General features: G+C 42.4%; 1 protein-coding gene across 3 annotated transcripts in view; it reads left to right on the top strand.

Moving 5' to 3' along the window:
* dachd (dachshund d) overlaps positions 1–21,377 on the top strand; it is a 113,664-nt gene that overhangs the window by 76,688 nt on the left and 15,599 nt on the right. Inside the window, exons 4-7 of one of the 3 annotated variants that reach the window (XM_044365876.1) lie at positions 257–409; positions 13,821–13,993; positions 14,139–14,286; positions 14,375–14,506. In XM_044365876.1, the coding sequence (XP_044221811.1) occupies positions 257–409; positions 13,821–13,993; positions 14,139–14,286; positions 14,375–14,506 (606 nt within the window). The remainder of the gene's footprint in view (positions 1–256; positions 410–13,820; positions 13,994–14,138; positions 14,287–14,374; positions 14,507–21,377) is intronic. The other 2 variants (XM_044365878.1, XM_044365877.1) reach the window with 2 other exon arrangements.

Genomic DNA, 21,377 nt, shown 5'->3' with positions numbered 1-21,377 from the left:
ATCAGCATGATAACCTGCTGTGAAGATATCCCCTGTCACAAGATGAAAAACTAAGCTGTGATCTCATAGGCGCTTATTCCCCGTAGTATATAAAATGATTCATTGTTTTATACATTCAAAAGCCTTTTTCTTTTCTTTTGTTTTTAATTCGCCAGCGCACGTTTCTGAGAGGTTTTGCAGGTGCAGTTGCTCAGCCCCAGTAGACACGTAGCGGTCTGTAAGAGCTCCGTCTCCTCTGCTTCCTCTCTCTCTCCAGGCCTGACAGCGGCGGCGGCAGCAGCTGCCAACGCAGCCATCGCAGAGGCCATGAAGGTCAAGAAGATCAAGCTGGAGGCGATGAGCGGCTACCACAGCAACGCCAACCACCATGGGGCCGACGGAGAGAACGGAGACCTCAGCTCCAGTGTCGGTGAGGATGCCCTCCACACACACACACACACACACATATATACACACACACTGGCACAAACATATAAAGAAAAACACAGGCATTCCGCAAACTATTTTATGTACCTGCACAGACAAAGACAAAACACATGAAGACTTGCACACTTATCACCACTTCTTTATCGACACTAGAAAGCACTCAGAGAACTCTGCGCACTTGATCCATATCTGCATTGAAATACACATAAATGCATGGCTCATGGCGTCCATAAGCTTTCGAGAAGAATGAAATTCAAGTATGACCACCCTATTGTTTGTTTTGTTTGTGCCACATATGGGCAGAGTACCATCAAATGTGGATGGAGCCAAGGAATTAAAAAAGGAGAGAGAAAAAAAGAACTTTTCATGCTTTTTATATGGGCACCAATATATTCTCACTTGTTTTTGGCCGGTTTCCTAACTTTACACCAAATGTGATTGAAATCTATGAAGTAGTCTTTTAGATCCCGCTTAACAGCCAAACAGACACACACACAAACAAAAACCAGATCCGCTCTGCCAGAAGTAATAAGTGATCCCATTCATACAGCTCGTCCTAAACCAACGTTCTGCATGACACTACAGTATCTCCACTATACAGCTGCTTTCTTAATGTTTATATAATGATGAAATATTCTTCATCATGGTAAGGGAAGTCTTATTTTCTCCTGAAGTGTTACATTTTTGTGTTGAAAGAAAAAAAAAAAAAAAAACAACATTCTTAATAGCTAAGTGAAACTGTGAACACAATTTCCCAAAGCTATCAGCTTTTAACAAGGTCTAATTGAATTGCTGTGAGAGCTTTGGTTTTTCACTGTGTGCCATTCCAATTCATTATTAGCCCTAAAATGCAAAAGGATTTTCGTAATATCACACAGAACCACTTAGTGAATTAAAGAGAATGATAATGTATGTGAGCGCAGATTCATGAGCCCGTTCCAAATTACAAACCAAATGTAATCCCTGTAGCTTTGCTTTGCTAAATGGAGGTTTTGATTTGCTTACTGTACTAAATGGCTTGACTCCCGAATACATTTCAACAGTAATACTTGACACCATGGAGCTTATGGTGCGCGCGATGAAAACAGGATGTGTTTCTAAGCAGATTTAACAATGCAAAATGCATAAAGTGTGAGGTCATCACTCCGAGAGAATGGAGTGTGTAAAAAAGAGAATACGAGCATACGAGGTCACGGAAATAAAGATAAATGTGAGCACCAACAGCAAGGCTATGGCAATGGAGCTAATAAGAAACTGTTTTATCTTTTTACAATTTAAATTGTAACCTTGAGCCCACAGCCAGCCACACAGGCTCCCGCTAGAATCATAATTCTGGCAAGGGGGAGCAGCTCTAGGTGTGGGTGCGTGGGCCACAGCATTAGCTCTCTGAGTGAAATATATGGCAGTGACGCCTCTCGGCCCCATCCACAATCAATTGGATTCTTTTCCTTTAATATTTACTCGCAGCGATGAGATGCTCGTCTGCATGGTGATGAACAGTCTGCCACTGGCGTTTGAAGGTGACCTGTCAGTGAGTATGGACAAATCTCTCGCTCGCAGAAATGTAGAAAATAAATCATTAGGGGCAGGCTGCTAGACAGGGGCCTCTCTCTCTCTCTCTCTCTCTCTCTCTCTCTCTCTCTCTCTCTCCCTCACTCTCCTCGGATTTAAATCAGCTCAGATTTATGATTTGAATTAATGCTTCGTTTGGTCAAAGGAATGGTTGCGGAGACAAATGATGTTTGGTACTGAAACCATCCTAATATTGATTACTGGGTGTCGCAGCAATCTCTTGTTTATATCAAGCACTCTTCTGTGACAGGGTGGCCAGCAGGAGTCATCCTGATAATACGCTGGAGAAATATGGCCCGCTCTGCACCGCAGGGCCATGAAACACAGCTAGCAGCATGCTGTCTTCTTCATCTAGCCCCAGGCTTCCGCTCACATGTTTATTTTTAATAAAAGCATTTTGTAATTTCACCCAGAAAAAAAAAAAAGAAAAAAAAAGAAAATATGAACTGACTTTACAGAAAAGTGTGATTATAGAATTATTTAACATTCCAAAAGTGTCTCACTCTGGCCTGCTTTCACAAACTATTTTAGAGTGTGAATGCCTAATATGTCCAGCTCTCAAACCCCAGCAGCAATCCAAACTTATAAATCACTTGACTGATAAAGCACAGAGTGGGCAGAAGGGGGACTGTATTTGGCTGTAGCTTTGTCAGGATTGGACCGACTGTTGTTCACAGGGCTGCTTTTAAGAGACTCCACGACCACAGCTGCTCTGAGGAAATGGACTAGAGTTTTATAATCACCCCCCAGCTTAAACTAAGACACACAAATAGATGTGTTTACTTACACAAATTATGTTACCAACCATGACAGGAATTGATATGATAATGAGCGTGCTTCTGATAATACCACTAAGGACATAGATCCATTTAATCAGAAAGAGCTGCTACATAAATCCATTGAAAAAAAAAAAATCCTCCTCGGGCTAAAATACAGGTGCCTCATCTCAGTGTTTGTCTGAAGCTGATCTTGTATTGTGAAGCGCTTAAAGCAAAGCACAGCAGAGCCAGCCAGTGAAGGACACTCTGTTCTGTTTGTAGAGTTGGACTGCCTGTCGCTGTCTTTGTGTTGATGTAAATTGAACAGGCTAATGTTTCTCCCTCGCATTAAATATTCATCACAATTAGACCTTCCTGTTTGCATCAATGTTATTAATTATAAGGAAAATACAGCCAGTTCAACTCTCAGCCAAAATAACCAAACATCCTGAGTGAGAGAAAGAGAGAAGGGGGAAAGAGATATTTGTGTAGGAGTTTATGACGGAGGGACAGATGTAAAAAAAAAAAAAAAAAATAGTGAGCAGAGAGAGATGTAAAAATGTAGAAGGAGACAGAGTGAGAGGTGTGTGTGTGTGTGTGTGTGTGTGTGTGTTGGGGGGGGGTGGGGGGGGGTGTCTTTTCTTTGATTTTCCATCGTGCTCTTTAGTTGGGAAGAGGGAGACTTCTCAAAGCACAATGTGGATTGTTCCTGCGCAGGAAATGCCACAATTACAGATCACAGACCAAGCAAAACACGTGTGGCGCTGGGCCTTGAGGGGGATAACAGCTCGCCATTCCCTCCCAGTGCATTGACCCCAGCCATAACCTTCATTACTGGGAGAGAAAATATTGTCAGCTGCCCACTAACAAACACCTGCCAATTTCAAGAGAAGGAATTGTTTTTCTGTGCCGCGGAAGGAAAATAAAGTGTTTCTTAGATCCTCAGAAAAGGAGTGGGAAGAAAAGATAAGACGGCATTCACCCTTGTCCTCTTTTTTTTTTTTTCCTCTCACAGTCTTACTTACTTCTTCTCTCGTCTTTCACCCTCTGTCTCTCTTTGGCCACTGGGTGCTGCCCTGCCACTCATCTGACTCCTCACCACACAACTCTAATGGAGCTGAAATCCTGTTTGTAATTAGATATGGGAATTCCACTGTCATCAGCCAGATGATGCCGCGACATGCCGACCAAACAGCTCGCCGGGCAGACAGCGCCTCAGCGAAAGGAGAAGACACAATAGTCGCGGCTAACTTTCAGACTTCACCGTACGATTTAAATACGCCCTAAACACATACGACACCACAACTGAAGCAGTAAAAACGCTGCACTGTAAAAAGCACTTTGAAGCTTCAAAACCTGAAAGCTCTTTGTCTCACATCTGTGGTTTCAGTCCAGGCTGCCTGCGCCCAACAGGGAGCAGGGGGGGGAGCCACATGCTAGGCTGAAGCTGGACGGGTGGTGACAGGTACCTGGAGTGTTGCCTGACTGAGAGTTGAGAGAAGAGGTTCTGGGTGAGATGATGAGGAAGCATCATTCTCTCTTCCCAGGGTCATCAGGCTAATTTCTGCAAACCCCACCCTTACGCTTGTACGTGTGTATGTGTGTGTGTGTGTGTATGTGTGCGTCTGTGTGCGTGTGCGTGCTCGCGTGAGAGAGAAATAGGGGGCCTTGGCCCCTGAGAGCGCTCTGTGAGGAGACCACAGCTGTACACTCCCAGCAGCTAATTGGTCCTTATCTAGCTGTCCCATTCATCTTCATTTTTTACCAATTACTGAGCATTATCTGTGTTCTCAGTTGGGTATGGGACTTAATCCGTTTTGGTTAAGCTGGTGCTACAGCTTGCAAATTTCAAATGGAGAGGAGGGGAGGGGGTTGGTGGGGGGGTGGGGGGGGGTGGTGGGGGGGGGACTAGGAGGAGAAGGAGGGAAAGGTGGAGGGGAAGGGGAGGGTGGTGGGGGGCAAAAGTCATAGCAAAAACAAACTCTGGGAACTTCCCATCATCCCTCACTGGCGGGAAGCAATCAATAAACAATGACATCACACGAAGGAGAGAGGAAAAAATGGAAGAGATCAATTATTGGCGTTATAATTCAAGTCCTTGTTTGCAAACGTTGCAGCCTCATTGATTAGGCTGTTCTTGTTGCACTCTCCATTATTGACTTGTTAAAACCATATTTTCTCATCATCAGTGGTTTTACGTTTGCGGTCACACAGATAACAACGCTTTAAGGGGGCGTCATTAATTATTCAAGATGTATTCATTTTAAAGCGCAGCGAGCCCAAATCATTCTGTTTACTCTACAAACAACAAAAGTATAGTACATTGCTCATCCAGAAGGTACATCAAGACGCTGCAATCTGGGGCAGTTAGCCTTAATTTTCTGAGATCAATGCATAACTAGGCTCCTCTCTATATGGGGTCCGTGCTTGGCCATGCTGCAGAGCTGAGCAGAGTCAGCCTGGAGACCATGCACTAATTACTGGAGTGTTTACTGCTCTGCTGGATAGCATTTGTACTATTTCGGATCGTATCAGTGAGTGAATGTGCTTTGCGCTAGACTGATAAATAAGACATTAAGATGTCGGTGTGTGTGAATGAAATTACAGCGGGGGAAAAATTACAGGCATCCATTATAGAATAAACACAAGTCTAAAATGGATCAAATGAAAAGCCAAACATGTATGTATACTTACAGAACATATAGGCATGCGTCTCAGCAGACAGACAATCATGCACACCAAAGCAGGCCACATATAGAGGCACTGCTCCTGCACTTTGATAGGGATCTGTTTGGTCACACTCTCTGCGCCAGCTGTCAGCCCAGCTCCACTGCTGCGATTTAATTAGTCTGTTTATGTCCTTTCTAATAATAAAGCTCTCTGGGTGGAAGGACACATCCAACCAGCTAGCTGCACGCTCCAACCTGCTAGCTGCACTAGTGCTGGTGGCCCGGCGCAGCTAAATGTGGGCCATGATGGAGGATGGTGGCTACTTCCTGCTCCTCTAGACAGAACAATGGCCTGCAGGCTCAGATCTAGTATCACCCCCTACTCAATCCTAACCTTAACCATTAGGGGATAAAGCACATACTGACCTGATATGAGTGTCTAGGGGCAACTTCATCCATCTTCCTCTCTAGCTCTCTTGTGGGATCCTTTGTCAGTCGAAGCTCTTGAGAGAGACTAGATTGTAGCCATAGGCTGAAAAGAATTCATTTCACGAACACATCATAACACCTCTTTGGCTGCGACACACTATAGACTCGTCTGATTTATGCAATTACAATGTGTGTTGTTTTGACTTTCTTTATTCTGATATTACGGCTACACTGGACAAAATAGAGTCCATTTAAGTTGCAAGCACAGGGGGGGGAAAGGGGGAGTAATGTTAGTAACTGAGTCAGACACACTGAGCTAGACAGAGGGTGGCAGAGCAGACAGACAGCCTTCCAGCCTGAGTGAAGAGCTTGATGGGTCTGTGTGTCTCTCTTGGGCTTAGGCCCTCACCATCTCTCTATTAGTCTGCCAGGCTCATGGGAGCCAGGTGACAGATAAGTGAAGAACGACACACACATTTTAATAGACATTTCAAAAGATAAACCTGATAATCATTTCTCTTTTTAATGAAGTCTAATGTCCTCGTTCTAATTCCAGTTGCGTCGGCTGTTAAGCATCAGCGTAATACTTGAATATGCATGATTGGGAAATTGTGAGGCACACTCATGTAGCTACAAAATACACAAACGCAGACAACTGCAGAAATAGATTGCAATAACAGGGGGGAATTGATTAAACATTATTTCCGTAATGATCCATATCAAGTTCTATCATCTTTGAGTGGCAGCGGAGTTGCCGCATTTACAGAGAGGAAGAGACACAAAGAGAGACAAACCGCGTGTCATGGAAATATTTGTTTGATTGTCTCTTGTGGTTAGTTCACAAACGCAGGAGCAGAGCTATAAAAAACAACTGACCAGTCGAGTTGTCATCCCTCATCAACATTAGGCCTCATTCTTCATTAATTGGATAGATTAATTTGGAGCGCTTTGATGCGGGGGTGATGCACGCGTTCGGCTGTCCCCTCCTCACTATTCTCTGTCAGGTTGAATTTAGCCAGGGAAGGGGTTGACCTTTGAAAGTGAAGAGATCAACACAATTTGAAAAGACAATGTCACTTGGTGTAAATGTGATACGTGTAATAAATGACATTCAAACTTTCAGTGATGATGAGCTTTCGCAGGTTTGGAGTAATGTGAAATATGCACGGCGTGTAATTGCGTCGAATGTGGAGCAGTTTTCACATGCACAGTTAAGACGGTCGAAGCATTTAGTGGCTTGATAACATGTGCTCTCGTTTCACTATGATTACGTATAAGAGGACACATTAGCGTGGAGTAATATTATTACTGTGTACACAGCAGTAATGACAAGACAGTGATGACAACAACAAAATGACAATCTCTTTCCACTGTGATCATGCTGTAAAAATGTCCCATTGCCCGACGACGTGGCAATCAGGAGGAGAATCAAAAAGCATTTGTGTGATAGAAATACTTGGTTCTGTTCCACGAAAGCACTCTTGTTTGTTGCCTGAACCCTGAAAGGTGTTTCTTCTCAATTATGATATGGGAACCCTCATCCAAATAGAACTATCAGCCATGCTGAGCCCAGACATCTTCACCATCACACAGCCTCTCCTTTGGGACCAAGATAAAGAGGGAGAGAGCGAGCAAGTTCAAACAATGTTAAGGAATTTTACAATCTCAGCATGTCCTTCACAATGTGAACAAACAGAGGAAGGTATTTCTTGATAAATTGTGTTTAGAATCCCTAACAAAATACTCATTCCAACAGAATAATTGAAATAACCCTACAACATAATGTTATTTTTTTATTTTATCCGTGTACTTAAATGTCATTCAATCCGAACTCGCCTACCTGTTTTGGACTCTTGTGAAATAAAACGTGTATATTAGAGCGAGTTCACCTTGAAATAATTAGCACTGCAACTGTAAACCATACACTGCATTACTGATTTTCTCTCAAGAGGTGATTGTAATAGAGGAAGTGAGAGCGCAGGAGGTAGTAATGCTAATTTTGTAATTAAAACAGATGATCTGATGACCACATGAAAACCAATCCCCCCACCTCCACCCACCCCTCCACACCACCACCACCCACCCCCCCACCCCCCTCTTATTCCACCGAAGGGATATGACGGCAGAGTGGGCTGTGATTGATAACGCTCGTCAATATATTTCATTTCAGGAGCCTTAGTCAAATGACAACTGGTTGTCATTGACTGAAAGCAATCTTTTTAAAAGGGGAGCCTTTGCTAAGTATCAGATGAAAATGATTCCTCTGTCTGCTTGGGTGTCACTGTCTGTAGGAGCTTTATTGATTGGGCTTGAATATATTGCACCCGCAGTAGTAACAGCTGCTAGTAATATCTCTCCTTCTCCGTCTGCTCTCTCCTCTTCTGCTCACAGCACTCTCTCCATGCCACGGTGTATTGTCAGCGATCGGATGTCGGTGCGCTCTCGTGCCGATGTTGCATATTTATCAAGAGTGATGTGTCGCAAATATAAAGTGAGCCTGGTTCCGACCCAAATTAGAGGAGCGAGAACGCTGTTTGCTAATGTGTCCTGAAGCCCTGGCTGTCCCGGCCACCCCCGGCCATGTGCATGATTGCGTTAACTAAACCCACCATTGTCTCCCCCCCTCACCCTGCTCTATACGCTCTGTGTTATCAAGCACAAAGATGTTGGCATTGGTTGGTAAAGGTCATTTACTGTAATGAGATTTGCCACATGCAAGCATATGGCTTGATTATTGCCCTGTTCGTTAACATTTTCAGCAAAGAGACAAATAGACAGCTAAAAAACGGGGGGGGCGGTGCGGGCGGGGCGATGGCAACAAAAAAAAAAAAAAAAAAAACGTGTTTAGCATTTTCTCTTCAAAAGATAAGGAAGAACTTTTTTCAACAACAGATCTGTCACCGAGATGATTGATCTTTCAATTTTCATAAGGAATGCGTGCCATTAGAGCCCAGGATTTAAATTATCCTATAAAAGTTGCCTGCCTTAGATTTTATACACTTAAAGGACAAACACCTCTGTCTGTCTCCATGATAATTTCTACCACATGTTACACTCCAGTGGTTTGGGTAGGAAAGCAATTATGTTACCTCATCAAACCAGAAATGTTTTCTTATCATGGTTTCTCTTACATTACATTACATTAGGCATCTTGGCAGGAAATCTTTGCCCACCTGAAACATTGCAAAGTGTATCTCTTTATCCTGGCGTGCTAAACACATTTTGTTTGTTGATGTGAATTAGCTTGAAATGTATCCAATCATTACGGCTGCTGGAATGTAAAACATATTGTTTGCATGTGTCTTTATGTCTGGCTGGCTCTGTGTGTGTACGTACCTTATACACACAATTATCTATACTGCATCACTATCTGAGTGTGTACCTGTGTGTTTACCTCATCTTGTTGGTGGGGGATGTATTCTTTTATATGTGTCCGTTTGCTTTTATATATATATATATATATGCGTGTGTTTGTGCATATGTGAGTGTACGGCAGGTATTTAACAAAGGCAAGATGTTTGCTTTATTATCAACATTAACTGCGTAAACACAAAAGGCTTCAAAGTTTCATTCAATGACACTGAGGGGCTGTGGGTGGCTACATCAAAGCTCAATACCTTCCTCTCTCCCCCCATTTTAATGAGAAACAGGACTCACCAGCCTTGACTGAACCTGCCATCTGTGTGTGTGTGTGTGTGTGTGTCTGTTTTTTCTTGTTTGCGTATGTATGTGTGTGTGTATGCAGAGAACAGTCGTGTGTCTATGCATATGTGAGCATGAGCTCGTGTTTTGTAGTAAAGTGGCACCGTAATGCCAGACAACATATTTATGGAGGCTGTGTCTTATGTTTGATCTAAAGGCTATAAGGCTCCCTCCATCTCACATGGCAGGGCTTTCTGATTTTTGGATGGAGATTAACAGTTATGGTAAAGATGAATAGCTGATTAGTGCTACGTAGAGACCCCTAAATGTCTCGCCGCGTGACAGACACTTTTTCACGAGCCGTTCATTTCCTTTCGGGACTGGTGTGCAAATCCTTGATACGACCACAACAAAGACTCTCCATGTGTGTGTGCCACCGTCTCACCTTTGTTGGAGAAATACATACGCGACATGGGGGCATTTTACAAGCGCAATTAGGAGGAAAACTGAGATTGTTTTGCAGCGGGCGGACCGCGTACGCATTGTGCAGTGAGTCAGTCCATTTAGCTGCTTGACTGGAACGGTCCTGTTCAGTTTGACAGATCAGAAGAAGAAAAAAAAAAAATATCTCAACACCATGAAAACCAAAGGCTTAGCGCTGAGCAAATCAGCCCTTTGTCTTGTTCAATTCAAATCAAAGGATAACCAGGAATGTTTGTTTGACAACAGCATTTACAATGCATTGTTCTGAAGCCCAGAGCCTCCCAAACAAAGACAGATAGGCTTTAAACAAGTCATTTAATTAGCACCGGATCCCCAGCTTTGGCTGCGCCAACCAATTATACATTCCTGAGGCATGGGCAGGTCCTATTTCACAGGAGCGAGAGGCAGATCCTCTCCAGCCCTGTCTCTTACAGTACATCTCTCCCCTTCCATTTAAGAGAAGGTAAATAGCCCAGACAGACAGCTTCATTAGCCAGCGTCTGAAGAGTGCAGGGCCGATTGTCGCTTAAATAGTGCACTTTTACTGCAGGCCCAGCCGGCGACCTCCGATCAATTACAGCTGACATTATTGTTTGTCGGGAGCTTTTTTCCTGGACAGAGAGAGTAAAAAACGAGATCAGGCCTGAGCTTTGGCTGGAAATGTAATCTTCCCCCTCTCTTTGGTTCTTTCGCTCCACAAACAATAAATCATTCAGTTGAAGAGATAATAAAGTGCCAAGTAGGAGCTAGTTTAATTTTTGTCAGGGGAAATCTGTCCACAACAGAGTTAAGGGTAAAGGGCTGGCTGCTACCTCTATACCATTTTCAACGACAAAGGCTTAGTTCCTTTTTTTCTTATTTTCCTCTGTAGGGTTAGACGGCCAGAGAGGCTGAAGTCCTGTTTAGATGAAGATTAACTGCAGCACAAATCACTGCAGGTTATCATTTCTGTCATCAAAATAAATTACTGCTCTCTTTTTAATCATTTTAAAACATTTAACATTCAATCTTTTTTTTCGGCGTGATTCTTTTAAGTATCTGACCGACCGTCAGCTGTGCGATTTGGTTCTGATGTAACAGCTTTTTAATCATGTTGTTACCAAGGGCTGTTTTAATTCATTCAATTCATCCTCCATGATTCAGATCTTTGCTTATCCATGCGTGAACTCCCAAGCACTGCACAACATAATAGCTGAGCTGTTTATATTGGTATTAAGTGATTTGTAGTTTTAATGATGGTAAATAGGAGTTCACCTTTGCAGGTCCCTCAGGCTTACTTCAGGTAAATTACTCCAAATGCATTGTTTATGCCCTTCAGAAGAGAAGGGGGCTTATGGGAATTCACCTCTCATCAGGTCTGAACTTCTGTATCAGAGATAAACAGAAACTGACAAATATGTTTCTAACAGTTTGCTCACTGGAATATCTACACAATGCCTAAGTGATTAATGAGTCTGATTAATGTCGGCGGGATCTGGTTTTCGAAAAAGAAAAGTATCGCTATAGTATTGTTCGGGAACTTGTACCGCAGTCGCTTGTGATCTTTTTATTTAACAAGAACAAATCTAGCAAATGTGAAGAAATTGCATATGAATGAAACAAAAACACTTAACTGTCTCGCAAAAAAAAACGCCGGATTCCTTGAATAAACCAATATCCCCCTCACCTGGCTCCTTTCAGCCACAAAGAAAGGGATTGGTGGACCCTCGTTGGCCTGTGGCACATTCCCCTACAGTGGCCTGAATAGGCCTTTATGGGAGAAACAGCGCTTTAGGATGGGGTGACATGAAAGGGGCTGGACAGGCACTGAAAGCGAGACTAATACCCCTTACAGCGAACAGAGGTCCAGTGTTTTCCCACCGGGCTGTCCGTCAGGTGGAGACACATCACCGAGCCTCATACACCATCAAGTACAAGACGCAACAAAGGAAGACAAGTAGAAGAATGTGATTAACGGGGAGCGGACACCGGTGATTCTCTCCGTCTCTTTTTCGTCGTTTATTGATTTGGTGAAAATTTGGCCTGCTTAAGAAATGTGTCTTTATGTGTGTAGCTGTGTTTGATTGAATGGGTGTAATGTATCCACCTCAAAGGCAGAATAAGTCTCTTCTCTCTGGCCCTTGAGTCGCCTTGAAAGGCTGATAGGTAGCCTAGACCTCTCCATGTTGTCCTACAGTAAGTACCCCCGCAATCAGGCCCTCTGTGGTGTTTTTTAATTGAGCTTAGCCTGCTGAGTGGTAATTGATTCAGTCTGAGCTACAGCAGAGGCGCTGATACAAGGTGCTGCTTGGCTTCCGCCTTTCTTTAATCTCCCCTGCTTTATATTGTTTGGGAATACTCACCACTGAGAAACTGCATGCCATCTTTCTTATGGAAATCAATGCTTCTTTTGGAAGGAGGGGAATGATAGAGAGGAGTACTTCTCATGTCCTTTCATTTTCAACCAGTGTCCTTCCCTTTAGAGGCTTCGCCATGCAGATCTCCTTGCCCTTTGGCTACTGATGTTTTGTCAGGAAAGAAGAGTGGAGTTGTTTTGTGGATCAGCTTTCTGTAGTGCGGTATCTTTTTTTTTTTTTTTTTTTTCCTCCTTTCTTTCACGCAGCTTTTTTTTACCTTGAACCAGGCTGCCAAGAAAGAGAAGGAAAAAAGTGAGTGAAAAATCAACAGAGAGGCTCAATCAGATCCAATAGTGTCTATGAGGTTTTCTTTAAAGCATTTTTTGAGGAAAAGCATCTGAGTGGCGGAGGAATGAGACCAAACTGTTCCCAGTCACTTTTGATCCTGCCAGTTCAAAGTCCCCATTGAGCAGAAGGGGGGGAGGGGGGGGGGGGAGGGGGGGTGGTGCCGTGTTTGGGGGGGTAGGTGGGTGGGTGGGTTGGTGGGGGGGGTACAGACACCTAGCTTTGACCTTCTGTCTGCGCTCATGTCCTTTGAAAGTTGGCTTGTTTTCATTAAGCCATTCAGAAGCACAGTGCAGGGCCGCAGTTCGACTAACTAGTACCCCCTATGGTATCTTTATTAGACATTCTTTACATTTTTTGAACTACTAATGTCTTCAATTTCCCCAATTAGGCATCTATTGCCAGACAGCAATTGAATAATTTAAAACATTTGTAAGATATCTCTGATGTTGTAATGGAATAATTTGTGTGGGTATAAAAAAGAGAAAGAAATGTAAAACCCATTATTGTGCGAACTGAAAGCGACTTTTTCGGTGTCGCTCTTTTCTTCTTCTTCTCTCTCTCTCTCTCTCTGGTCTGGAATATAAGCTGCTATAATTAGCCTAAAGTCATTGCCATACTGTAGTCTGACGGTACTTGTTTGTCATTAGCACATTTAACTAGTCATTTGGGTAATGGCTTTCAAGATTGCCTTTGTTTTTACAGAGATTTTTTATATTTAAATATTTAGACAATTTCCATAATGTCCCCTTTTTATTCATCATAGAATAATTGATGCATCTTTATTGCTGTGTAAACTTTGGATCTTTGAATGACTGTGTATTTAGTTTTCATCCCCGTTTTCTTTATTATTATTGCAGTAGTATCTATTATTAATGTATGTTGTAAAACATTTATGTGTATTATGTTAACATGGAAAGATACCCGAGAAGCGATTAATTTGAATTATTCCATTTTTTTCTCTAATGGATGGCAGTGTAAAGCTTTAGTGTTATTGGACACCAATTTTAAAGGGTATCTCAGTGGTGGGAATCGCTGATTGCGGAATTAACAGCAGCAGCTTTTGAGTTTTCTGCCAGAGCCTCAGAAGTTTCCCCCTGTGAATGACTCACTCATAATATGCATCATTGAGTAACCAACGACCCCTTCATGTGTCTTAGGCCTGGAACTGCCCTTCATGATGATGCCCCATCCCCTGATCCCTGTCAGCCTGCCCCCAGCCTCTGTCACCATGGCGATGAGCCAGATGAACCACCTCAGCACCATTGCAAACATGGCCGCCGCAGCACAGGGCCAGAGTCTGCCCTCCAGAATGGTCACCTCTGTTATAAAGGTAAATTTTAACGCAGAAAGAAGCGATGTCCTTAAAACTACATCAAATGTAACTGCTTTCTTCAGATTTGTGTTGTGACTTTTGTACGGTGTTTCAGTCTACACTGGGTACTTATTTTGGGTGCGTTTGTGTGTTTTTGTTACTGCTGGGGTTCCAGGAACGTGTCCCAGACAGTCCCTCCCCAGCCCCTTCCCTAGAGGACCACAGGAGGCCAGGCAGTCACCCATCGTCCCATCGCAGCAGCAGTGTGTCCAGCTCCCCAGCCCACACAGAAAGCTCCTCAGACAGGATACGTACGTCTCTGTATTAACTCACTGCACAGTTAGTCACACATATAACTGATGAAGAAAAAAAGACAAACCTATTTTGTTCTCTCTCCAGCGGTACACCACAATGGCCTGTCCATGAACCATGCCCTGCTAGGCCTGTCCCCCAACATCCCGCCTGGGCCTAAAGAGGGAGACCTGGCCCACGACATGAGCCATGAAGTAAAAAGGATGCACGCTGACAAAGGTGAGTCATTAAAACAAGTGTGATAGAAAGGTGAAGTCTAAATGATACACCGTATGCCCACACAGATTTTCAGTACGCCTGCTAGAAAATGAGCCACGATTGCTTTTCTTTCTTTTTTAAACATCACAATATGAGAAATTATTACATTTTACGTCAAGCACTTCTAATCTAGCTTTTAGTTCTTTCTATTCACTGCTCACAATGTCTGAAAACGACAGTTGTCATGAGAAACAAGCGACTGAATCCAGCAGTCTCTACTCTGACAACAGAGATGAAGTCTCATTTATTTCAGAAGTGTGAGTCTGCAGAAAAATCTGAACCTAGCTCAGGAAATCAGAGGAGGCAGGAGCACCAAGTGAGTCAGTGGAGTTGCCAGAGGAGACAAGGAGACCACATTTGGTTAATGTGGCACCAAAACCTGCTTTTATGAAACCGCTGTGAGTCAATGTGGCTTCAAGGTGAATCAACTTAGACAGAAGAACTTGTTGAACTTTTTGTGTATATCTCTAATTTGATGACTAAAAAAAAAGACAGAGACCGTACTCTCATCAGTCGCATGCCTGGTGTAATTATTTTTACTAAGAGAAACACTTTTAAGATATCTAGAACTATATTCAAGATTATTTAAGGTCATTCAATTTAGATAACATAGTTTTAAGCCTTTGGGGGGATTCTTTATCGTTGTTTCCGATTTTTCCTAATTGTAAATTGTGTCTCTAACAACACTCCTAAATTAGCCGGTCAAACTTTAAATTTCTCAGTTTAACAGTTATTTCTTTACAGATCAAAATAATCTGATGGGTACCATACCTAGTTGTGGTAGCCTGTAGAAGTGTATGTATGTTTGTTTCTGGAATCTCTATTCTAAGCCGCCAGCTCTTACATTACACACGTCATGATGACATTTAATGATACACCCTCTTACAAAACTGATCTATAGATAAAGCTCATTGTTTTTCTGATTTCAAAAAAAAAAAAAAAAAATACCTGCATGTATTTAAAATGTGCAGATGACTTTTAACTAATTATCACTCAGATTTCATGTTTCCAAGAATTCCAAGAGGACTTTGTTAACCGTACTGTACAGTTACAGTTAGCTCAGAAGATTATTCTGTTAATTGAAAAAAGGAATAGAGTTCTTAAAGTAATTACAAAAATATTAAACTATTTAATGTTAAGACTAATCTGATTTTTACATAGGTTTTTTAAAATCCCATTGGTACCTGTTTTATTTATAATTGTGACTGATATTTTTTTACAAACATGTGGGAAATAACGAGGTCTTTGTTTAGAGCAGTAGATGTGCTGTTTCCTGTCACTTCCACTAACTCTAAACTTGACAAATATTCAAAATCTTCAATCATATTATCCAGACTAAATGGTTTTATTAATTTCTGGTATTATTTCATTATTCTTTTTCTATTCATTCATTCAAAAGAAACAGACGTATACGGAGTAAGTGTGTTGAATTAAATATAAAAGGAAGCAAATAATAGATTTGAGTATTCTCGATTGGGTTTTGAGAGGAGCAGGGGTGGGCTGTGCTGTGCTGCACTGGGTGATCCAGGGTGGGGTGAGGCTGATAATGATATTAAAACCACTGTGGAAATCATTGGGCTGTATGTTCCCTGTTGGCTAGGCTGACATGAAGATCAGTGTTAGACCTCCACTCACAGGGTGTGAAGCAGTGAATAGTAATAATTAGCAGGATCATGAGTGAAATTTATGGGTCACAAACTGTCTGTGTTTCTCTGTGTGTGTATGTGTGTGTGTGTGTGTCTGACAAAAAGAGAGTCTGGCAAACAGAGCAACGCAAACAGAGAAAGGAGGTTCAAGCAAGTGTCCACACACTAAATCAACTGAATGTTTCCTCAGTAGCAGAAATCTTACTTCTAAACTGAAGTGCCCCCCCCCCCCCCTTCCAATACTCAGATAATCAACACAAATGGACTGTAATTTCTTCGCAATATTGGAGGAGAAAGCAAATGACCCAGCAATCCACACCAATTCTGACTAGTTGACCCGCACACATCTACCCGCAAACACACGCCTGTATTATCTTTGAGATTGTCAATTCCTAATATGTCACTGGACTTGATTAGGATTCTGAGCTCTCCAGTGTGTGCACCAGAGGTCTCGGGCTGTGGAAAACATTTTTATAAAATAACCCATTAATGCAGAGGAGTGCAACTAAATTAGTTACCAATTTGCTGAGCATGAATTAATGAAGAGAGCTTCTCCCGGCTCCCACAGTTGTAATTTTCATAATAACCCCAGACCTTTATTTGGCAGGTTGTTTAGTTTTTTCGTTTGAAGGTTTTCATTAGTCTAATGAGGACTGTGCAAGGGCGAGCAGTCAGCACAATTTACATGAGGAAGCTATCATAATAAATGAGGCAATTTGAATAACATGCACAGGTTTATGCAGCGAGATAAGAGAGATTGTAGCAGCCAGATTCAGAGGTAACCAATACATTAGAACCAACTAATAACCAAAGTAATTCCAATAAAAGCTTTAAGTGAAGGGAATAAAATTAATGATAGATATATTGAACTGTAATGATATGATACATGATGCATTAGATTAATAAAATAAATGTGTTCCATTGTTAGAGAGGGGAGAGGCCTCGCGATCCGGAGCTTTGTTTATGGTGAGCTTTTTAATTAGGCTTGTTCATCGCATCAGTTTGTTTAGATAAATGAGATAACATTCCAATGGTTTAATGATATCTCTCCACTTGTTTGATCTTTATGATCCTGGCAGAGCATTAAATTAATCTCTCGCAATGCACTCCTAGAAGAGAGCACAGTGGGCGCAGAGGAAGGATGCGGTGCCCCGGCTCATATGGAGGCTATTTTAAATAGCCAGACACCTCAGAGACAGACACTATAATGTCACATCACTCATATCCTATGAACACGGCTCATCTTTTTCATGTCATCTCTGCTGATGAAGGACAAAGGCTGTTTGTTGTTGTCTAAAAAAGGCGGTTTCCAAAGTTGTGTCACCCAGTGCAGAGTAACCAGATGGTAGTTTTTTTTGGGAGGGGGGGAGGCTGTTGTTTGAACTTGATTATTTTTTGTCCAAATTTTGCCTGAGAAAAAAGGGGAGATTAGATGATGTGTGAGAAAAAAGGCGAGTAGAAAGCTAAGTGTTATCTCACATGTGACTAATTGAATTGCTTCAAACAGAAAGTCTGTGGCGATAGCTTCCGACAAGCCTCTGTCTCGTGAAACAGCAGGTAGCTGACAAACAAGGGGAAATTTGAAAGGTACGGAAGCCTTTGGCTGTAAACTCACTTTGGACATCAAACACTTGACATCATTTTATTTCCTTGGGGAAAAGGTGTTTGAAACACAAGCCATATGTATGTACATCGAAGTATAAGAGTCTCTGTAAATACCATGTGGCAGTTTAAGCATTTTGCCAACAACAAATTTCACCACTTTACCTCAGCCCTCCCGCTGCAGTTAAACATGCCACATCTCTTTTACGCTGAGCTAAAACGCCTGACAGGAGAGTCAGAGACAACTACAGTATGTAAACTGATTCTGTAAACCATATTTTAAAAGCGGGGTGATTCACCGGTAATACGATATTGGCACTTGGCCGGTAAACGTTATATATCCTTGTTGACACAACAGGAGATGCACTCATAATGTCCTCCCAAGCACAAATGGATGCTTATGGTGTATTATGTCACCTAGAGGTGCATCCTTTCATACCTGCTATCAACCCAGCAATCGTTGATGCATCGAGTCCCGGTGTGACCACAATGGACAAAGCTGATTTGCCATGCCCTCTCTGTGTCAAGATGCTGCCCAGAGTCCCAGTTTACAGTCTGGATGGAGAAGTGGAGCAGGTACCAGTGTCACAGTCTATTACCATACAACTGCTTTGGGCAAGGGCCTGTGGATGCTGATGGGCTCATGTAGAGAGGGGGGTTCAGGGGGGGATATAGTTTGAAAAAAGATGAAAAAGACAAAAAAGTGATTTCTAGTCTTTGTAGTCTTTGTTCTGCTCCATCTTTGCATAAGCATTTGCAATGATAAAAAGGAAGTTTGGGGACTTTGGGTCAGGCGAAAGTTTCGGCATCAGTTTTGTGCTCTTTTTGCGGTGTAAATATTTCACTGACATTGATGGTATCTCAGCTCAGTATCATTAAAAGTTCAATATGTTCAGTGTAAGCTCCTTCTCTTCATCTTTCTGACTTTAATGCATAGTGTTTTGTTCAGTCCTCCCGATGTCCTTGGCGTTGCAAGCTTCAAACACATGCTGACTACCTGACTTTCCCTAAGTCAGGAGGCAAGATCATTAGCCATCACAACCCTGAAATGTGACTTGGCAGACAATAATGCTTTATGATCAAACAACTTGTCAGTGCGTCCTGTTGAAATGAAAGAGTGCAAAAAAATAATTCAATAGAGGATCAATCAAATTTCCCCGGCCCATGTGAGAGAGAGATTGCTGATGGTGCAGAGAGGGGCTATTCCTCGAGGACATGGGAGTTCATTTGGATATTTGTTCTCCCCCTCATGAATGTTCCATTGCGTGACACCATCTCCTGCTAATCACATTTCACTGAAAAGGGGGGATGCTTTTAGGGACGTTGAAAAGAGAGAGGTTCTTTTTAATCTTTGAAATGCCTCAAAAGTGACAGAATGCTTTCTCCTGCCAAGACGTGAGCCTCGGATGGGGAGATAAATATGCTGTGGTCAGCTAAGTGTATCTAGTGAGCAGAGAGGCAAATTTAATAATGCATTATCATTCACTGGCGAAGGTGAAATCTCCCTGTCCATCAGAAGGCTGAGGCCTGTTTCATGTTACCCTTCACTGCAAATGAACAAGTGCTTTACTCAGCCATACCAGAGATGCACAGTAGGCATCAGTGCTCTACTATATATGCTGCTCTGGACTGTCAGGAAAACAGGTCTGCAATCAAAGCAATCATCTATCAGTCTTGACTGGAGACATTAATGATCACAGTCCTTATTCCTGATAAAAACTGTTTTGAACAATAACCTTCTTTTTTTCTTTTTTTTTTTTTTCTTCCTCTCGCTCTCCGTGAAACACAAGGTGCGTTTTACATATCTGAGCATCTGCTATTATGCAGATCATGGGAGCATATTTACCCGAACGCCCTTGGACAACGGCATTAAACAATTATGAAGATTATGTACAATGCGGGAAAATTTGTGATTCAAAACAATACATATCTTAGCAGTGGCAACTGTTGCAGACAGATAAGGTTGACCCTGAATATGTATTTCTGTACTTTTGGAGACATTTCTGTGGGGTTGTTTGTATAATTTAATATTTGCATGTAAACAGTAATTAAGTGATGCTACTGACATGCCAGGGCCAGGCTCTGCCAAGGTAAACACCAGCCCTAGTAGTTTGCCACAGTCCATCATGTTTACAGACTTGCAGAGCCGAGTGCCTGTTTGTGTGCTCTTCCTTGGCAAAGCCCATAAAACACAACCAATTGGATGCCGGGTGTTGAACACAGTCACTCTTATCGCCTGGCAGTCTGCTAGCTGACTTGAGGACATTGTGAGTCAAACCTTTAAATTTTCTACTCTGCGATAATTACGCTGCTATACTTGAGCTTTTATATCCTTTCACTGAGAAAGTAAATCATTCCTAATAAAGAGAGGAAGAATAGGGGGCGGAGGGAAAAGTGCTTGAGGACTAATTCTCTTCACTCCCTCCCTCTCTGCTCTCTATTCTGCTTTTTGAAAGCCTTTCTCTGAGTATTCCAGTCACCTTGACTTTGCAGCTGCAGCCTTATAGTCTGTTGCTTATCCTGCCTAACCCCAGCCTGTCAATTAGGTGTTTAAAAATTAATCTCTTTAACTGGAAATACCAAGCCAGCTTTCTTCCGTCTGTAAATGAAGTGTTATTAATTCACACAGCGCAAAGCCAGTGTTATGAATAATGTTATCAAAACAGATTTCCACACGTTTAACACGTCGCTCCCATTAAAACCCCTTAAGTATTTTTATAACTGTGAAACCAGGACTACTAATGGATTTGCATCCATTTTTGAGCTTCTACACCAGGCAGCCACAGAGCAAGTGTTCCTAAGCCAGGCCTTTTAAAGTTTACATTTCCCACTTCCTCTTTTGTTCTTTCATCGTCATTTAAAAGCAGCTCAGTATATCCAGTCTGGATTAGCGCCAGCCGTCGTCGACGCTCTCGCTCGGCAGCGACAGAACGGCAGAGCCTCTCCCTGTAGGATTGCAATTCCAGGCAATGACACCAATGTGTCTCCCCTGTACCCCCCCACCCACCCCCACCCCCCTCCCCTCCCTCCTCCCCTTCCTCCCCCCTTCCCAAACTCAGCGACGCTCTGATCTAGCAGCAGGCTATCTGGCCAACCACACCAAGCTAATACTTGTTCCATTAAAACCTGGTGATTATGGGGGATTTCCTCTCTGTTTGTTTGTTTGAATGCTTAATTATCAATATGTAATTGGCATGTGTATTGTGATGTTGGGTGCATATTCAGTGGCATATTTTACTGGAATGCACATTGCTATCGGGTAGAAACAGGACTCCCCAGTCACTGTCTAAGTTAAGCTGCATGAGAAGTTGCTCTAATGAATTAATAAATGCTAAACAAAGGAGAACTAAACAAAGAGTGAGAAAGTAAATGGCTTGATGATTAGTGGGTCAGAGAGATTAGTGGGGTATACAGTACAAATGATCCCCTTCTGAAATGAGAATGATTCAGGCAAAATACCCAATCAATAGCCAAGGCCAATTTAATCTCTGGGATTCTTCTGTCAATAAATGGACCTGGTCAACGGAGGTCAATATGCAGAGACAATCTAAACACCTTCAAAGTGCCTCACTATAATGTCCTTC

The sequence above is a fragment of the Thunnus albacares genome, chromosome 11 (genome assembly GCF_914725855.1).
Source record: "Thunnus albacares chromosome 11, fThuAlb1.1, whole genome shotgun sequence".
NCBI lineage: Eukaryota > Metazoa > Chordata > Actinopteri > Scombriformes > Scombridae > Thunnus > Thunnus albacares.
This window is presented reverse-complemented; position numbering and strand designations above follow the sequence as displayed.